Source organism: Mobula birostris, chromosome 11 (genome assembly GCF_030028105.1).
Source record: "Mobula birostris isolate sMobBir1 chromosome 11, sMobBir1.hap1, whole genome shotgun sequence".
Taxonomy (NCBI): domain Eukaryota; kingdom Metazoa; phylum Chordata; class Chondrichthyes; order Myliobatiformes; family Myliobatidae; genus Mobula; species Mobula birostris.
This window is the reverse complement of record NC_092380.1, coordinates 538,818-556,874: the sequence shown is the minus strand read 5'-3', so window position 1 is coordinate 556,874 and position 18,057 is coordinate 538,818. Positions and strand designations below refer to the sequence as shown.

Sequence of the window (18,057 nt, the reverse complement as noted above, 5' to 3'; positions counted from 1 at the left end):
CTCTGATGAGACCACACTTAGAGTATTGTGTTCAGTTCTGGTCACCTCATTATAGGAAGGATATAGAAGCTATGGAGAGGGTGCAGAGGAGATTTACCGGGATGTTGCCTGGATTGGAAAACAAGTCTTATGAGGCAAGGTTAGCAGAGCTGGGACTTTTCTCTTTGGAGTGTAGAAGGATGAGAGGGGACTTGATAGAGGTCTACAGGATTATGAGAGGCATAGATAGGGTGGATAGCCAGTACCTGTTTCCTAGGACACGGATAGCAAACACCAGAGGGCATATGCACAAAGTTAAGGGAGGAAAGTTTAGGGGAGACATCAGGGGTAAGTTTTTTACACAGAGGGTTGTGGGTGCTTGGAATGACTTGCCAGGGATGGTGGTGGAGGCTAAAACATTAGGGGTATTTAAGAGCCTCTTGGACAGGCACATGGATGAAAGAAAAATAGAGGGTTACGGGGTAGTGTGGGTTTAGTACTTTTTTTTTAAGGAACATATGGGTCGGCACAACATCAAGGGCCAAAGGGCCTGTACTGTGCTGTAGTATTCTAGTGTCTAGTAGATGGTGTGTTATACTGATGTTGTATAAGATGTTGGTGAACCCTAATTTGGCAGACTGTACTCTTTTTCATAGATACTGCCTGGCCTGCTGAGTTCCTCCAGCATTTTGTGTGTGTTGCTCGGATATCCAGTATCTGCAGATTTTCTCTTCTTTGTTATTGTGTGCAGGTTTGGCCACCTACCTACCAGAAAGTTGTAAATAAGGTTTGAAAGAGTACAGAGAAAATTTACAAGTACAGTAATCATAATATGATTGAGTTCACTTTGAAATTTGAGAAGGAGAAACTAAATCCAATGTGTTGGTATTTCAATGGAATAAAGGAAATTACAATGGCATGAGAGGGGAACTGGCCAAAGTTGACTGGAAAGGGACACTTGTAGGAAGGACAGCAAAGCAGCAATGGCTGGAGATTCTGTAAAAAAAAATGAGGGAAATGCAAGACAGATATATTCCAAATAAGAAGAAATTTTCAAATGGAAGAAGGACACTACCATGGCTGACAAGTGAAGTCAGAGCCAAAGTAAAAGCAAAAGAGAGGGCATACAAGGAAACCAGAGCTAGTGGGAAGATAGAGGATTGAGAAGCTTTTAAAAACTTGCAGAAGGAAACTAAGAAGGCCATTAGGAAGGAAAAGATGAATTATGAAAAGAAGCTGGCGACTAATAACAAAGAAGATACTAAAAGCATTTTTAAGTATATAAAGGGTAAAAGAGAATTGAGGGTAGATATAGGACTGATAGAAAATGACGCTGGAGATATTGTAATGAGAGGTGCAGAGGTGGCAGAGGAACTGAATGCATATTTTGCATCAGTCTTCACAGTGGAAGACATCTACAGTATACCGGACATTCAAGAGTGTCAGGGAAGTGAAGTATGTGCAGTGAAAATTATGACTGAGAAGGTGCTCAGGAAATTTAATGGTCTGAAGGTGGATAAATCTCCTGGACCTGATGGAATACACCCTCGGGTTCTGAAGGAAGTTGCTGGAAAGATTGTGGAGGCATTAACAGTGATCTTTCAAGAATCGATAGATCCTGGCTTGTACCGGATGACTGAAAAATTGCAAATGTTACTCTGCTATTTAAGAAGGGTGTGAGGCAGCAGAAAGGAAACTGTAGGCCTTTTAGCCTGACATCAGTGGTGGGGAAGTTGTTGGAATTGATTGTTAGGGATGAGGTTACGGAGTACCTGGAGGCACGTGACTAGATAGGCCAAAGCCAGCATGGTTTCTTGAAAGGAAAATTCTGCCTGACTAACCTTCTGCAATTTTTTAAGGAAATTACAAGCAGGTTAGACAAAGGAGATGCAGTAGAAGTGGTGTACTTGTATTTTCAGAAGGCCTTTGACAAGGTGCCACACATGAGGCTGCTTAGCAAGGTGAGAGCCCATGAAATTACAGGGGAGTTACTAGCATGGGTGGAGCATTGGCTGGTCAGCAGAAAACAGAGAGTGGGAATAAAGGGATCCTATTCTGGCTAGCTGCCGGTTACCAGTGGAGTTCCACACGGGTCGGTGTTGGGACAGCTGCTTTTTATGATGTATGTCAATGATTTGGACAATGGGATTAATGGATTTGTGGTTAAATTTGCCAATGATACAAAGATAGGTGAAGGAGTGGGTAGTGTTGAGGAAACAGAGAGCCTGCAGAGAGACTAAGGTAGCTTAGGGAAATGGGCAAAGAAATGACAAATGAAATCCAATGTTGGAAAACGTATGGTCATTCACTTTGATGGAAGAAATAAATGGGCAGACTATTATTTAGATGGGGAAAGAATTCAAAATGCAGGGATGCAAGGGGACTTGGGAGTCCTTGTGCAGGACACCCTAAAAGTTAAACTCCAGGTTGAGTCAGTGGTGAAGAAGGTGAATGCAATGTTGGCATTCATTTCTAGAGGTATAGACTACAAGAGCAGGGATGTAATGTTGAGGCTCTATAGGGCACTCGTGAGACCACACTTGGAGTATAGTGTGCAGTTTTGGGGTCCCTATTTTAGAAAGGATATACTGACATTGGAGAAGGTACAGAGAAAATTCATGAGATTGATTCCAGGAATAAAAGGGTTACCATATGAGGAACGTCTGGCAGCTCTTGGACTGTATTCCCAGGAGTTCAGGAGAATGAGGGAGGAGTCTCACAGAAACATTTCGAATGTTAAAAGGCCTGAACATATTGAAAATGGCAAAGTTATTTCCCACGGTGAGAGAGTCAAGAACAAGAGGGCACGAGTTCAGGATTGAAGGATGTTCCTTTACAACAGAGATGCGGAGAAATTACTTTAGTCAGAGGCTGTGGAATTTGTTACCATGAGCAGCTGTGGAGGCCAAGTCATTGGGTGTATTTAAGGCAGGGATAGATAAGTTCTTGATTAGCCAGGATATCAAAGAGTATGGGAAGAAGGCGGGGGAGTTGGGATGACTGGAAGAATTGGATCAGCCCATGATTGAATGGTGGAGCAGACTCGATGGGCCAAATGGCCTACTCCTGCTCCTATAACTTATGGTCTTATGGATATTGCTATGACTGGAGGACCTGAGTTATAAGGAAAGATTGAATAGGTCAGGACTTTATTCCTTGGAATGTAGACGATTGAGAGGAGATTTGATAGAGAGATACACAATTATGAGGAGTACAGGCTTTTTCCACTGAGGTTGGGTGGGACTACAATTAGAGGTCATGGGTTAAGTGTGAAAGGTGAAAAGCTTAAGGAGAACATGCGGGAAACCTCTTCACTCAGAGGGCCGTGAGGGTGTGGAACGAGCTGCCAGTGCAAGTAGTGCATGGAAGCTTGATTTCACCATTTAAGTGGTTTGGATAGATATACAAGGATGTTTGTGGTGTGGAGGGCTATGTTCCAAGTGCAGATCGGTAGGCATTGCCAGTTTAAATGGTTCAGCACAGATTAGGTGGGCAGAAGGACTTGTTTCTGTGCTGTACTTTTTCTGTGATTCTATGACTATCCTTCGTCATCTCCATCCTCTACACCTTGTCCACATGCTTCAAAATCCAATTCAGAGTCGAGGTTATTGCATTTCGTACAGCATCTGCTTTGCCAGTGACCGCAAGAAACTGCAGAGAGTTGTGGACAGAGCTCAGCACATCACGGAAACCAGTCTTCCCTCCGCAGCCTCTGTCTACACTCCCCACTGCCTCGGTAAAGCAGCCAAACACCCCAGACATTCTCTCTTCTCACGTCTCCCATCAAAGTACGTAGCACCATCTCAAGGATAGCTTCTACCCCACTGTTATCAGACTACTGAACAATTCCCTAATAAGATGTACTCTTGTCACAGTCTACCGTGCACCTTATCGTCTGCCTGCATTGCGCATTCTCTGTAACTGTTACATCTTATTCTGCATTCTTTTACTGTTTCCACATCAAGTTAAGTTTATTGTCATTTAACTACATACACATACATAACGTATATAATCATATAATGGATAAAGAAACAAGATAGTGTTTCTCCAAACAAGGGTGAAAAGCACAATAGTACACATAACACGCACTAACTTATGAAGGTAAGGATAAAATCTACAGATGAATCACACATAAATAACAAACTAAAGTGCAATAATATTAAATATTGTAAGGTACAGAACAGATTAACCAGTGACACTTCGAATACGATGTGGTTGGGAGTTCAAAGCCTAATGGCCTTGGGTTTTTATGCACTGTAGTCTCCTGCCTGATGGTAGAAAATCAACCAGGATGCTGGATGCATGGGTGGGATCCTTAATATTATTAAAGGCCCTGCATATGCTTTACCCCTCTTTAAGAAGGGAGAAAAACAAAAGAGAGGAAATTATAGGCCAGTTAGCCTAACCTCGGTGGTTGGGAAAGTATTGGAGTCATTATTAAGGATAAGGTTTTGGGGTACTTGGAGACTAATGATAAAGCAAGTCAAAGTCAGCACGGTTTCTGTAAAGGGAACTCTTGCCTGACAAATCTGTTAGAATTCTTTGAGGAAGTAACATACAGGGTGGACAAAGGAGAGGTAATGGATGTCATTTACTTGGATTTTCAGAAGGCATTTGATAAGGTGCCACACATGAAGCTGCTTAACAAGGTAAAATCCTATGGTGTTTCAGGAAATATATTGGCATGGATAGAGGAATGGCTGACAGGCAGGAGGCAGCAAGTGGGAATGAAAGGGGCCTTTTCTGATTGGCTGCCAGTGTCTAGTGGTGTTCCTCAGGGGTTGGTATTGGGACTGCTACTTTTCACATTGTTTGTCAGTGATTTAGATACTGGAATTGCTGGCTTTGTGGCAAAGTCTGCAGATGATACGAAGATAGGTGCAGAGGGGTAGGTAGTGCTGAGGAAGCAATGTGATTACAGCAGGACTTAGATAAATTGGAAGAATGGGCAAAAAAGTGGCAGATGGAATTCAGTGTTGGGAAATGTATGATAATGCGGAGTATTATCTAAATGGGGAGAAGGTTCAAACATAAGAGGTGCAAAGGGACTTTGGGCTCATCGTGCAAGACTCACAGATGGTTAATACACAGCTTGAGTCCGTGGTAAAGAAGGCAAATGCATGTTGGCATTTGTATCAAGGGGAATAGAATATAAAAATAAAGAGATAATGCTGAGGCTTTACAAGATATTAGTCAGGCCACACTTGGAGTATTGTCAACAGTTTTGGGTCCCTTATCTCAGAAAGGATGTATTGTCTTTGGAGAGAGTCCTGAGGAGATTCATGAGGATAATTCTGAGAATGAAGTGGTTAAATATGAGGGGTATCTAGCAGCTTTGGGCCTGTACTCACTGGAATTTAGAAGAATTGGGGGGATCTCATTGAAACCCGCCGAATGTTGAAAGGACTAGATTGGATGGATGTGGAGAGGATGTTTCCTATGGTGGAGGTATCCAGCTCTAAAGGACACAGCCTCAAAATTGAGGTGTGACCTTTTAGAATAGAATTTCTTTTTAGCCAAAGAGTGGTGGATCAGTGGAATGCCCTTGACCTTGACTGCGGTGAAGATCAAGTCTGAGGGCATATTTAAAGCAGAAGTTGATAGATTCCTGATTGGTTGAGGCATCAAGAAATACAGTAAGAGGGCAGGAGTATGGGATTGAACGGGATCCAGGATCAACCGTGATGAAATGGTTGAGCTGACTCGATGGGCTGAATGGCCTAATTTTGCTCCTATGTCTTATGGTCTTATGGTACACAGTGCTCCTGATAAATGTCCCTGATGGATGGTGACCCCTATGATCCTATCAGCTGTTCTCACAGTCCTTTGTAGGGGCTTCTGGTCGAATGCTCGACTGCTCCCAGACCAGATGGAGATGCAACTTGTCAGGGTGCTCTCAATGGTGCTCCTGTACACGCAGTAAGATGGGGTTGGGGGGAGCCTTGCTTGTCTCAATCTTTTACTAAGTGGAGGCACTGCTGTGCTTTCTCATTCAGAGATGTGATATTAAGGGACCAGGTGAGATCATCTGTGATATGAACGCTCAAGAACTTGGAGCATTTAACTCTCTCTGTGGAGAAGCTGTGTATTCACAGAGGGGGGTGGTTCATCTGCACCTTCCTGAAGTCCACAATGAGTTTTGTTGTCTTCTCTTTGTTCAGGCTACACTTATTCTACTCACAGCAATCCACCAACCACTCCACTTCCTCTCCATACTCCATCTCGTCATCATTCTTGATAAGGCCAACCACTGTTGTATCATCTGCAAACCTGCTGACATATCTGAGCTGCATCTTATGACAGTCATGCATCGGCAGTGTGAACAGCAGTGGGCTGAGCACACAGCCTTGGGGAGTGCCTGTACTCACTGTAATAGGACTAAGACGTTGCCGCCCACATAGACTGACTGTGGCTTTACTGTTAACAAGTCCAGTATCCAACTGGCAGAACCTTGTTCTATCCCAATGCACTGGGTAATGATCTATTCAGAATGAACAGTGTGTAAGACAAGATTTTCACTGTATTTCTATACACGTGACAATAAGCAACCAGTTCCAGTTTCATATTATTGCTGTCTTATACAATGACAAATTTGTTGTTTTACAAAAACATAAACATTGCTATAAATTGTAAAGTAAATAAATAGTGCAAAAGATGAATAACAAGGTAATGTTCATGGGTTCATGAACCTTATGGAAATCTGGTGACAGAGGGGAATTGTTGAATGTGGCTCTTCACGCCCTTTTCCTCCTCCCCGTTGGCAATAATGAGAAGAGGGCATGTCCTGGATGGTGAGGGGCCTCAGTGGTGGATATCATCATGAAGAATTCCTCAGTGATGGATACCATTGTGAAGAATTCCTCAGTGGTGGATATCATCGTGAAGAATTCCTCAGTGGTGGATATCATCGTGAAGAATTCCTCAGTGGCCTGGAGCGTTGCCAAGCTGGAGCTGGCTGGCTGTACAACCGTCTGCAGCCTTTTCCAATCCTGTGCTTTGGAGCCTCCGTACCAAGCGGCAATGCGAGTAGTGAGAAAGCTCTCTACTGTACGTCTGTAAGATTATCTGGATGTTTTAAACTTTGCTAATGTGCTGCCTTAACCAGTAGTCTGGCAGCTGTTTCACTCTCTGTGTGATGAAGTAGCCCCTGATGTCCCTTTATTTAAATGGAGTCGCAGAGTGTAGAAGAGTTCAGCACAGAAGCAGAGCCTTTGGCTCATCTCCATGCAGAAACCATTTCAATTGTCTAGTTCCACTGATCCGCACCTGGACCATGGTCCTCCTTACCCCTATCAATGTACCTATCCAAAGTTCTTTCAAACACTTGTGCTGGCAGCTCGTTCCACTCTGAGAGAAGAAGTCTCCTCAAGTCCAGGTGACATCCTGGTAAATCATTTCCGCATTCTCCATAGTTTGATAACATCTTTTCTATAGCAGGGCGACCAAAACTGAACAGAAAACTCTGAGTGGCCTCACCAACACCTCATACAACTGACCACATACCTGAACCCCTCAGTCCCTCTGTTCTACAACACTCCCCAGTCCCCTGCTGTTGCTGGTGAAAATCCTGCCCTGGTTTGTCTTCCCAAAATGCAACATCTCGCACTTATCAGAGTTAAACTCCATTTGCCATTCGATGGCCCACTTCCCACTTGATCAAGATCCCCCTGTAAACCCTGATAACCATCTTCAGTGATAGCCACCGCACATATTGTAATATCATTCGTAAACTTACTAACTGGGCTTTCTCCCCTCAGGTTGGGGGACAATAGAACTGGAGGTTAAGAGTGAAATGTGAAATACTTAGCAAAACCTGAGGGGGGGGCTCCTTCAGTCAGAGAGGGTGTGAGTGTGAAACAAGCTGCCTGCAGAAGACGTGGATACAGATTTGATTGTAATATTTAAGAGAAGTTTGGATAGGTACATGGCAGACATCCCACCCTGCAAAAACTCATTTCAGGGAGGTAGCATTATCAATTTGCGGGAGACTTCCGGGAGAGGTGGGATGTTTGTAATAGAGTAGCTCCTTAGCAGCTGGCCAGCTAGTTTAAATAACGTTAGCTATGCTAATGAATGAATGACACCTGTTAAACTCACCTCAACATGTCTTTTACAGTCTTAACCCACCATGGGCAATAGAAAAGTCACTGTTGCAAACAGTGCAGTGAGCAACACTGTCATTATTTTGACCCCTATTAGGCAGGGGTACACTTTAGTGTAGTCTGGGGTGAAGTGCGTTTTATATTTTCTTTTTTTGGAACACTCTGCCATGGCGCGCTCTCGCTCTCTCCCTCTCATGGTCGCTCGCGTGCTCTCTCTCGCTTTCTCTCTCCCGCTCTCGCTTGCTTTCTCTCGCTTGCTCTCAAAAAAATTGATTTCCGTGATATTGTCTATCATTTGCGGGCATCAGGGAGCCACTATTCATATGCGGGAGACTCCCGGAACTTCCAGGAGAGGTGGGATGCCCGACATGGGGGAGGGATATGGAAGGCTATGGCCTGGATGTAGGTGGATAGTACGAGGCAGAAGACCAAGTTGGCAGACTAGATAGGCCGAAGGGTTGGTTTCTGTGTGATACATTCTCGTTGAAACTGTTGATATGGATGACAATTACCAATGGGCCCTGCACCGAATCCCAGGGAACACCACTAGACGTGGATTTCCAGTCCAAGCCACAGTGTGTTAGGCCTGAAGTTGTTCACACTGTTGTAATATTGATGTGACTCGGACACCGGTGTAGATTGAACAACCAACGTTTATTCACCAGACTTCCATTTTTTTAAACCCTTTTTCCATGTCCTGACGTCATACGCACTCTGATGCTACGAATACTCACACAATACATTACATCCCCCTTCTCAAGATTTTTTTTACAACACTGTGAATTACCAAAACAATGCCTCTAGGTATGCCCTTCTCACAGTGCAACAACCATGACATAAACTAAAAAAATCTTACCTTCTTGTACTGTATTCTGCATCGTATTTTACAATACTAACAGCAGTGTGTTTTCTTTTACTAACATAGACTAATAAACCTTTTATTTCACACCTTGGAACTTATGACACGTGTGACTTTGCCTCAAGCTGTGTGTCTAGTCTCTGTATCTAGCTGGAAGTTTGACCGTCTCCCAGACCGTGTGTGATACAACTGTGACTGTGCTTGACCCTCATCTGTGTCAGTCTCTCGAGGGACCTCTGTGTTTTTGCGGTCTGCATCACTCTTGGTGTCGTTTGTTTCCATGTCTGTACATGTGGAAATGTCCTGTGCATCTGTACGTGGAAACTCAATCTGGCCTGTCTTCAATCATTTGTGCCACGGATCTCTGGAATACCTCTGATACAGAAGAAATCCCAAAGGGTAGACGCAGGAAACGATATCTCCCTATGGGTGTGTTGAAAGTGCATAATTTGGAACTTTCTTCATCCAGCTTGATCTGCCAGAAGCCTTGATTTGCGTCTAATACTGAAAAGTATTTTGCATTAGGCATGCGGGAGACAACCCCTTCAACCGTGAGCAGCGGATAGTGCTCTCTTTTGGTGGTTTGGTTGAGATCTTGTGGATCCATGCAAATCCTCGTCTTTTTTTCTGTGAGCACTGTCACCATACTATTCACCCAGTCGGTCGGTTCTATTTGTCTTGTTATGACTCCCATCTGTTCCATTCTGTGTAGCTCCTCCACTACTCGATCCCTGAGAGCTACTGGAATCTTTCTCGGGGCATGCATGACTGGTGTAATAGTTGAATCAATCTGGATATGGTGTTTCCCTGGTAAACATCCTAATCCAGAAAACAAGTCATCAAAGTCTTTGAGAATGTCATTTTCTTTTTCAACACCATAGATTCGCTTCACCAGGCCTAGCTTTGTGCATGTTGCTTTGCCCAGTATTGCCGGAACACGTTGCTGTACTATTTCAAACTCGATCTTGTGTTGTTCACCTTTGTACACACAGGTGAGTGCTTTTTTGCCCAGTGGCGCCATCTTGTGGCTGAAATATGCAACAAGCTTGCAGGTGGATTTTTCCAGTCTTCCTCTGATGTCCAGTGAGTTGAATGTTTCTGCCGACATTACATTGCACTTTGCCCCAGTGTCAAGCTTAAATGTCACTTTCCTCCGTTTATTATCAGATCTTGAGACCAATCATCTTCATCCTCCATCTCTGCATTGTCAATATTCTTGATGCTTACCTCCTGTTCCACTTCAACTGTGCCAATGAACATGTCACTGTTGCCCTCACTCTCTTCCACAGCATGCATTTTCCTTGCGTGCTCCTTCGATTTGCACATCTTTGCAAAGTGATTTCTTTTCTGGCATAACTTGCAAGTCTGACCAAAGGCTGGGCATTTTCTGTATCCATGTTTATAACCACATCTGTTGCAGTTAACTTCCTTTTGATCATCCTGTGGAGCTGGCTTTGTCCTACTCTTGTCAGTTTTCACAGTTTTTATTTTGTGCACTTCAGTCTCTTCATTGAGCACTTTAACCTGACTTGACGTGATCTCGCTGGCACGGCAAACATCAATCGCCTTTTCTAATGTAAGATCTGCCTCTCTCAATAGCCTGCCTCTCACTTGATCGTCCCGTATGCCGCATACAATGCTGTCACGTATTAAAGAATCATGCAGTTGTCCCAACTCTCATTCTTTTGCCTTGCTCTTTAAATCTGTTACGCAGGCGTCTATGGTCTCCGTTGGTCCTTCAGCCCTCATGAAAAACCGGTGTGGGATGTACAGTAGGTTTTTTCTCGGTTCGCAGTAATCTTGAAAATTTTTCTTCAACACTTCAATTTTTTTTTGCTCATCATCTTAGAAGACAAACGTGTTGCAAACCTTTATTGCCTCTTCTCCCGCTACGTGCAGGAACGTAGCACATTGCACTTTCTCCGTCTTTTCAGCTAGGCCGCTAGCAGTGCAAAACAGCTCAAACTTCTGCATCCATATTTTCCAGTTTTCAGCAAGATTACCTTGTCGGCTTAAACCTGACGGTGGCTGTAACTGCGACATCTTTTACGTGTCTTCTCTTCCTTTTTATTTTTCGCGTTTTCTTCTGACACCATGTAATATTGATGTGACTCAGACACCGCTGTAGATTGAACAACCAACCTTTATTCACCAGACTTCCATTTTTTAAACCCTTTTTCCACGTCCTGACGTCATACACACTCTGATGCTACGAATACTCACACAATACATTACAACTGTGTTAGGCCTGAAGCTGTTCACAGTGCAGACATCCCACCCTGCAAAAACTCATTTCAGAGAGGTAGCACCATCAATTTGCGGGAGGCTCCCGGGAGAGGTGGGATGTCTACAATAGAGTAGCTCCTTAGCAGCTAGCCAGCTAGTTTAAATAACGTTAGCTATGCTAGTGAACGAATGACACCTGTTAAACTCACCTCAACATGTCTTTTACAGTCTTAACCCACCATGGGCAATAGAAAAGTCACTGTGTCAAACAGTGCAACGAGCAACACTGTCATTATTTTTGACCCCTATTAGGCAGGGGTACACTTTAGTGTAGTCTGGGGTGACGTACGTTTTATATTTTCCTTGGAACACTCTGCAATGGCGCACTCTCGCTCGTGCTCTCTCTCTCTCTCGTGGTCGCTCCCGTGTTCCCAAGCGCCCCCGCTTGCTTTCTCTCTCGCTCGCTCGCTTGTTTGCTCTTGCTCTCTCTCGCTCTCTCGCTCTTGCTTGCTTGCTCTCGCTCTCTCTCAAAAAAATTGATTTCCATGATATTGTATATAATTTGCGGGCATCAGGGAGCCGCTATTAATATGCGGGAGACTCCCGGAACTTCTGGGAGAGGTGGGATGTCTGCACAGTGTGTTAGCCTGAAGTTGTTCACAATGCTCTAGGGGCCATCTCTGTTTCCAGACTGTAACCCCCAGCCTGCCATCCCCTCTCCAGAGATAAAGTCTGATGTCTCACTGTATCCCTCACTGCTCGCAGTACTGGGACGCCTGGATACCAATACCCCCTTTCTTCCCAGCCCCAAAGTGTGGAACCTCATCACAGGTAGACAGATACATCTCACGTTGCAACTATATAAACGTCTGGTTAGGCTGCACTTGGAGTATTGCATTCCGTTCTGGTCGCCCATTACAGTAAGGATGTGGGGGCTTCAGAGAGGATTAGAAGGCATGAGGTTGGACAGACTTGGGCTGTTTTCTCTGGAGTGGTGGAGGCTGATGGGAGATTGATAGAGGTTTATAAGATTATGAGAGGCAGAGAACTGGAAAGTTGGCTTACTCTTATCCCGTATACTGAGATACAGTGAAAAACCTGTCCCATATACTGTCCATACAGATCAGATCATTACACAGTGCATTGAGGTAGAACAATAATCACAGGGGTGGCGTGGTAGTGCATTGGCTGGCACAATGCTTTACAGCACAGGCACCCTGAGTTCAATTCCCACCATTGCGTGTAAGGAATTTGTACATTCTACCCCTGACTACATGGGTTTCCTCCCATAATGCAAAGATGCACCAGCTGGTCATTGTAAAATGGCTTATATTAAGTCGAGGGATTGCTGGGTGGTGTGGCTTGAAGGGCCAACTAACTTTGTGGCGTATCTCAGGAAAATAAATAAATAACAATGCAGAATGAAGTGTTACAGTTACAGAGAAAGGGCAGTGCAGGCAGACAGTACTGGCAAGGGCTATGATCAGGTAGATTGTGAGATCAAAAATCCATTTTATTGTACAGGGGACTGTTTAGTAATCTTATAATGGCAGGGTAGAAGCTGGTGGGATGTGCTTCCAGCCTTTTGTAGTTTCTGCCCGAAGGGAAGAGGAAGAAGGGAGAATGTCCGTGGTGGGAAGGGGGTCTTTGATTATGTTGGCTGCTTAAGCGAGGCAGTGGCAAGTGTAGACAGGGTCCGTAGAGGTGGGGCTGGTTCCTGTGATGTGCTGACTGTGTCCACAATTCTTGTGGTCATGGGCAGAGCAGTTGCCAGACCAATCTGGACAGGACGCCCTCTGTGGAATTGCTGAGGTTCAGTGGGGATATGTAAAATGTGTTTCGCCTCCTGGGGAATTAGAAGTGCTGGTGAGCTTTCTTGACATGGTGTCTACATGGTTGAACCAAGCCTCTCTGTCCACTCTCTCATCCTGTGCACACTCCCCATTCTTCCTCCATGCCGCAACTGATCCCTCCCTGTTTCCCCTCACCACCCACACCCAAAAGAACTTGGATATGGGATATTTGACTCCCCCCTGCAACCCCCTCCTCGATCTGAGGCATTCGGGGGTTCCTTTGCCCTAGTGAGTGGTCTTTGATAGGGGATCCTGCAGTTCAAAATCGTTGCTTACATCTGAGGTCAGTGACTGGTGTTTAGGAGGCATTGGTCGTGCGTGTGTTTGAGAGCAGCTGTCCATGTTTGAGTGTGGTTGCTCACATTTACAAAATGGTGCTGTGGATTTGAGAGCGGCTGCATGTGTTTGAGTGATGTGCACTTGTCAGAGGCCGTACATTTATGAGTGGCGAGTTGTCTGCGTTGGTGACTGACTTGTGATTGGGTGCAGCACTCGTATCTGAGCGTGGTGGCTGGTGTGTTTGCGTCTGAGTGCAGTTGTGAACAGTTACTCATGTTTGTCTCCGTATGAGCACACTGACCTCTCTCTCTCTCTCTCTCTCTCCACCCCACCCCACTACAGTACAGACAGCAGCACACGCTCCTGCACAAGCTGAACGGCATCCTAATGCTGCTGACATTCTTCGCCTGCCGAGTAGCCCTCTTCCCCTACCTGTACTGGGCGTACGGGCAGCACACGGGGCTGCCTCTCCACCGCGTGCCCCTAGAACTTCCCTTCCACGTTAACCTGGCCGCCCTCACCCTGATGGCTCCCCAGCTGTACTGGTTTGCTCTCATCTGCCGTGGGGCACTGCGCCTATTCCGTCGGGGATGCTCCGGACGCCCGCAGATCAATGGCTGGGCACCTGGACCTCCCCCCTCCTAATCATCACCCTCTCTCCTCCTCATCATCCCTCCTCCCAAACCTTCAGCCACCTTTCCCCTCCTGACCCTCACCCTCCAGCATCAAGGAGTAGGGTCAGCTTGAACCACCGAGGAGGGGTGAGATCTCCTGAGGTTTGAGGGCAGAGGGGTGGGCCTCCACCCTCCCTCTTCCGCTCTATCCTCTTCTCCCTCTCCCTCCCCTCTCTCCTGTCTCTGTCTTCCTCTCCCCCCACTACTCTCACTCCATTCCCCTCCCTCTCAACCCCTTCCCTTTCTCCTCTTCCCTCTCAACCCCTCCCTCACCGCAGAGGTTTAAGAAGAGCAGGAGGGGCTGTCTCAGAATTCCCGCTGCCTCCCGAGGGTTTTAGGGAAGTGTGTGTGGAGAGGCTGATTGGGAGAGAGGGGGAAGACGTGGGGAGATCGGAGGGTAGCTGACACTGGAGAATGGAGGTGTTTATAGGTGGGGTTGCAGGATTCAGGAGAGCGGGTAAAGAGGAGAGGGGAGAGAGGGTGGAAGGGGAAGTGAGAGGAAGGAGGAAGAACAGGGAGAGAAGTGGGAAGAGAGAGAGATGGGGAGGAATGGGGAGGAGAGAGTGGGAAGAAGGGATAGAGAGATGGATGATAGGTAGAAAAGATATAACCCCCCCCGCCTGTGCACAGGTCAGATACACCACACTTATGTGTGTGCAAGTGTGCACACACACTTACACACACATAAACACACACACACACACACACTCACACATGCACATACACACACACGCACATACACACACACTCTCTCACACACACTCACACTCACGCACACATACACACACACTCACACACTCACACACACACACTGTCACACACACACACTCACGCACGCACATACACACACATTCACCCTCTCTCACACACACTCACACTTTCTCACACACACTCACACTCATGCACACACACTCACGCATGCACATACACACACATTCACACTCTCTCACACACACACACTCACGCACACACTCACGCACACACACACTCATGCACGCACATACACACACATACACACACACACTCTCACACACACCCACACACACACACTCTCACACACAGTCACACTCTCTCACACATACTCACACACACACACACTCACACATGCACATACACACACACTCTCACACACAGTCACACTCTCTCACACACACTCACACACACACTCACACATGCACATACACACACACTCTCACACACACTCACACTCATGCACACACTCACACACACAGACACACACACTCACACACACACTCACGCACACACTCACACACACTCACACACACACACGTACACACACACTCTCACACACACACACTCACACACACACACTCATGCACACACACACACTCACACTCACACACACACACACACGTACACACACACTCTCACGCACACACACTCACACACACACACTCACGCACGCACATACACGTACACATTCACACACACACTCACACAGACACGCACACACACACACACACACACACCAGATGGAGTGGGAGGGTGAATGTTGGGGTCTGTCACTGGTCTTGTTGCCTCCCCCACCCCACACCATGTGTATTTATTTTCTGCCCCGTTTCTCTGCACTTTGGGGGCCAATGTTGCTGTAAATATTTTATCCTATTTATTGATTATTTATTACCTGTGGGGTTGGGCGTAGGTCGGGTGCTGGGACCTCAGACTCTGTCAGTGTACCTTCACACCCCACAGTCCCTCCCTCACAGAGTGATGTGGTAGTGGGAGGGGACAAGAGTTGGATTCAGAATATTGGATATCTCCTCTTATATCACTTCCCTCTCTCCCCAACTCTGTACTGAACTGGACCACTGTGGAGGGATGGGCTCGTATAGGTGGGTAGGGGAGTGGAGAGGGTCTTGAATACACTTCACCCTCCTCCACAGAGTGAGCCACATCCCTGGGTCGCCACCCTCCCTGCCCACAGCCTCCTCCGTGCTGGGGAGAGGACGAGGGGAATGTCCCAGTGTGTGGAGAGGGGAATGCCCTGGTGAGGGGAGAGGGAAAGGGGAGTGTCCTGGGGGGTGGAATGGTGTGGGACTGTGTGAAATATTGTACACAGGTTGTTTAAAAACTGCTGTAAAGTTCTTGTATCTATAAAAACCTTCAACTCTCCCACCGATTTCCTTGTTCTCTGTCCGACTGGCTGTCAAGATGTTGTCTCACCATCGTCTCCTCCATTCCCCCACCTCTTCCTCCATTCATTTATTTCCCCCATCTCTCCCTGTCCATCTCCTCCACCTCTCCATCCATCTCCCCACCTCTCTCTCCATCCAATCATCTCCACCATCTCTCTCTCCATTCATCTACCTCCCTATCTCTTCCTCCATCCATCTCCCCCACCTCTCCATCCATCTCCCCTACCTCTCTCTCCACCCATCCATCTCCCTCCATCCATCCATCTCCCCATCTCTCTCTCCATCCATCTCCCCCACCTCTCCATCCATCTCCCCACCTATCCCGCCATCCATCTCCCCCACCTCTCTCTCCACCCATCCATCTCCCCATCTCTCCCATCTCTCCCTTCTCTCCCTCCCTCCATCCATCCATCTCCCCCACATCTCCATCCATCTCCCCACCTCTCCCTCCATCCATCCATCTCCCCATCTCCCCATCTCTCTCTCCATCCATCTCCCCCGCCTCTCCATCCATCTCCCCCGCCTCTCCCTCCACCCATCCATCTCCCTCCATCCATCCATCTCCCCATCTCCCCATCTCTCTCTCCATCCATCTCCCCACCTCTCCATCCATCTCCCCATCTCCCCATCTCCCCATCTCTCTCTCCATCCATCTCCCCCGCCTCTCCATCCATCTCCCCACCTATCCCGCCATCCATCTCCCCCGCCTCTCCATCCATCTCCCCACCTCTCCCTCCACCCATCCATCTCCCTCCATCCATCCATCTCCCCATCTCCCCATCTCTCTCTCCATCCATCTCCCCGCCTCTCCATCCATCTCCCCACCTATCCCGCCATCCATCTCCCCCGCCTCTCCATCCATCTCCCCACCTCTCCCTCCACCCATCTATCTCCCTCCATCCATCCATCTCCCTATCTCTCTCTCCATCCATCTCCCCCGCCTCTCCATCCATCTCCCCACCTATCCCGCCATCCATCTCCCCGCCTCTCCATCCATCTCCCCACCTCTCCCTCCACCCATCCATCTCCCTCCATCCATCCATCCATCTCCCTCCATCCATCTATCTCCCCATCTCCCCATCTCTCTCCATCCATCTCCCCCGCCTCTCCCTCCACCCATCCATCTCTCTCCATCCATCCATCTCCCTCCATCCATCCATCTCCCTCCACCCATCCATCTCCCCATCCATCTCCCCATCCATCTCCCCACCTCTCCCTCCACCCATCTCCCCACCTCTCCCTCCATCCATCCATCTCCCTCACCTCTCCATCCATCTCCCCACCTCTCCCTCCACCCATCTCCCCACCTCTCATCCATCCATCTCCCTCATCTCTCCCTCCACCCATCCATCCACTCTATTTCTCCATCCCCGATTCATTTGACTCTTTCTGATTCTTTGTGACATCTTCCTGTGCCTTGCTGGCTTTCTACCCCAAGCTTCCCATCTTTTTCCATATGTCCTTTGCCTAACTCTCCCCTTCACCGCCTCTCTTCCTTCTCCTCTCCCTTTCTCTTCCCCCTCTCCCCTTTCCTTCTCCTTCCTCTCTCCCTCCCCTACCCCTTCTCTCCCTCTTCCCTTTTCCTTTGCCCTCTCTCCCTAGAACATATCTCCCTCACCCCTTTCTCCCATTCCTTCCCTCACCCTCACTCTCTCCCCTTCTCCCCCTCTCTGCCTTCCCCTCTCCCCCTTATTTCCTTTCCTTGCTTTTTTAACCCAGGTAAGTGTGAGGTGGTTCATTTTGGTAGGTCAAATATGATGACAGAGTACAGTATTAATGGTAAGACTCTTGGCAGTGTGGAGTATCAGAGGGATCTTGGAGTCTGAGTCCATAGGACACTCAAAGCTGCTGCGCAGGTTGACTCTGTGGTTAAGAAGGCATACAGTGCATTGGCCTTCATCAATGGTGGGATTGAGTTTAAGGGCCGAG

At 47.1% G+C, this 18,057-nt stretch overlaps 1 protein-coding gene across 3 annotated transcripts in view; it reads left to right on the top strand.

Moving 5' to 3' along the window:
• Positions 1-14,385, top strand: part of LOC140204705 (ceramide synthase-like) — a 68,579-nt gene extending 54,194 nt beyond the window's left edge. For all 3 annotated transcript variants that reach the window (XM_072271398.1, XM_072271399.1, XM_072271400.1), the window contains exon 6: positions 13,641-14,385. In XM_072271398.1, the coding sequence (XP_072127499.1) occupies positions 13,641-13,943 (303 nt within the window). In that variant the 3' untranslated portion in view covers positions 13,944-14,385. The remainder of the gene's footprint in view (positions 1-13,640) is intronic.
• Positions 14,386-18,057: the final 3,672 nt, after the last annotated feature.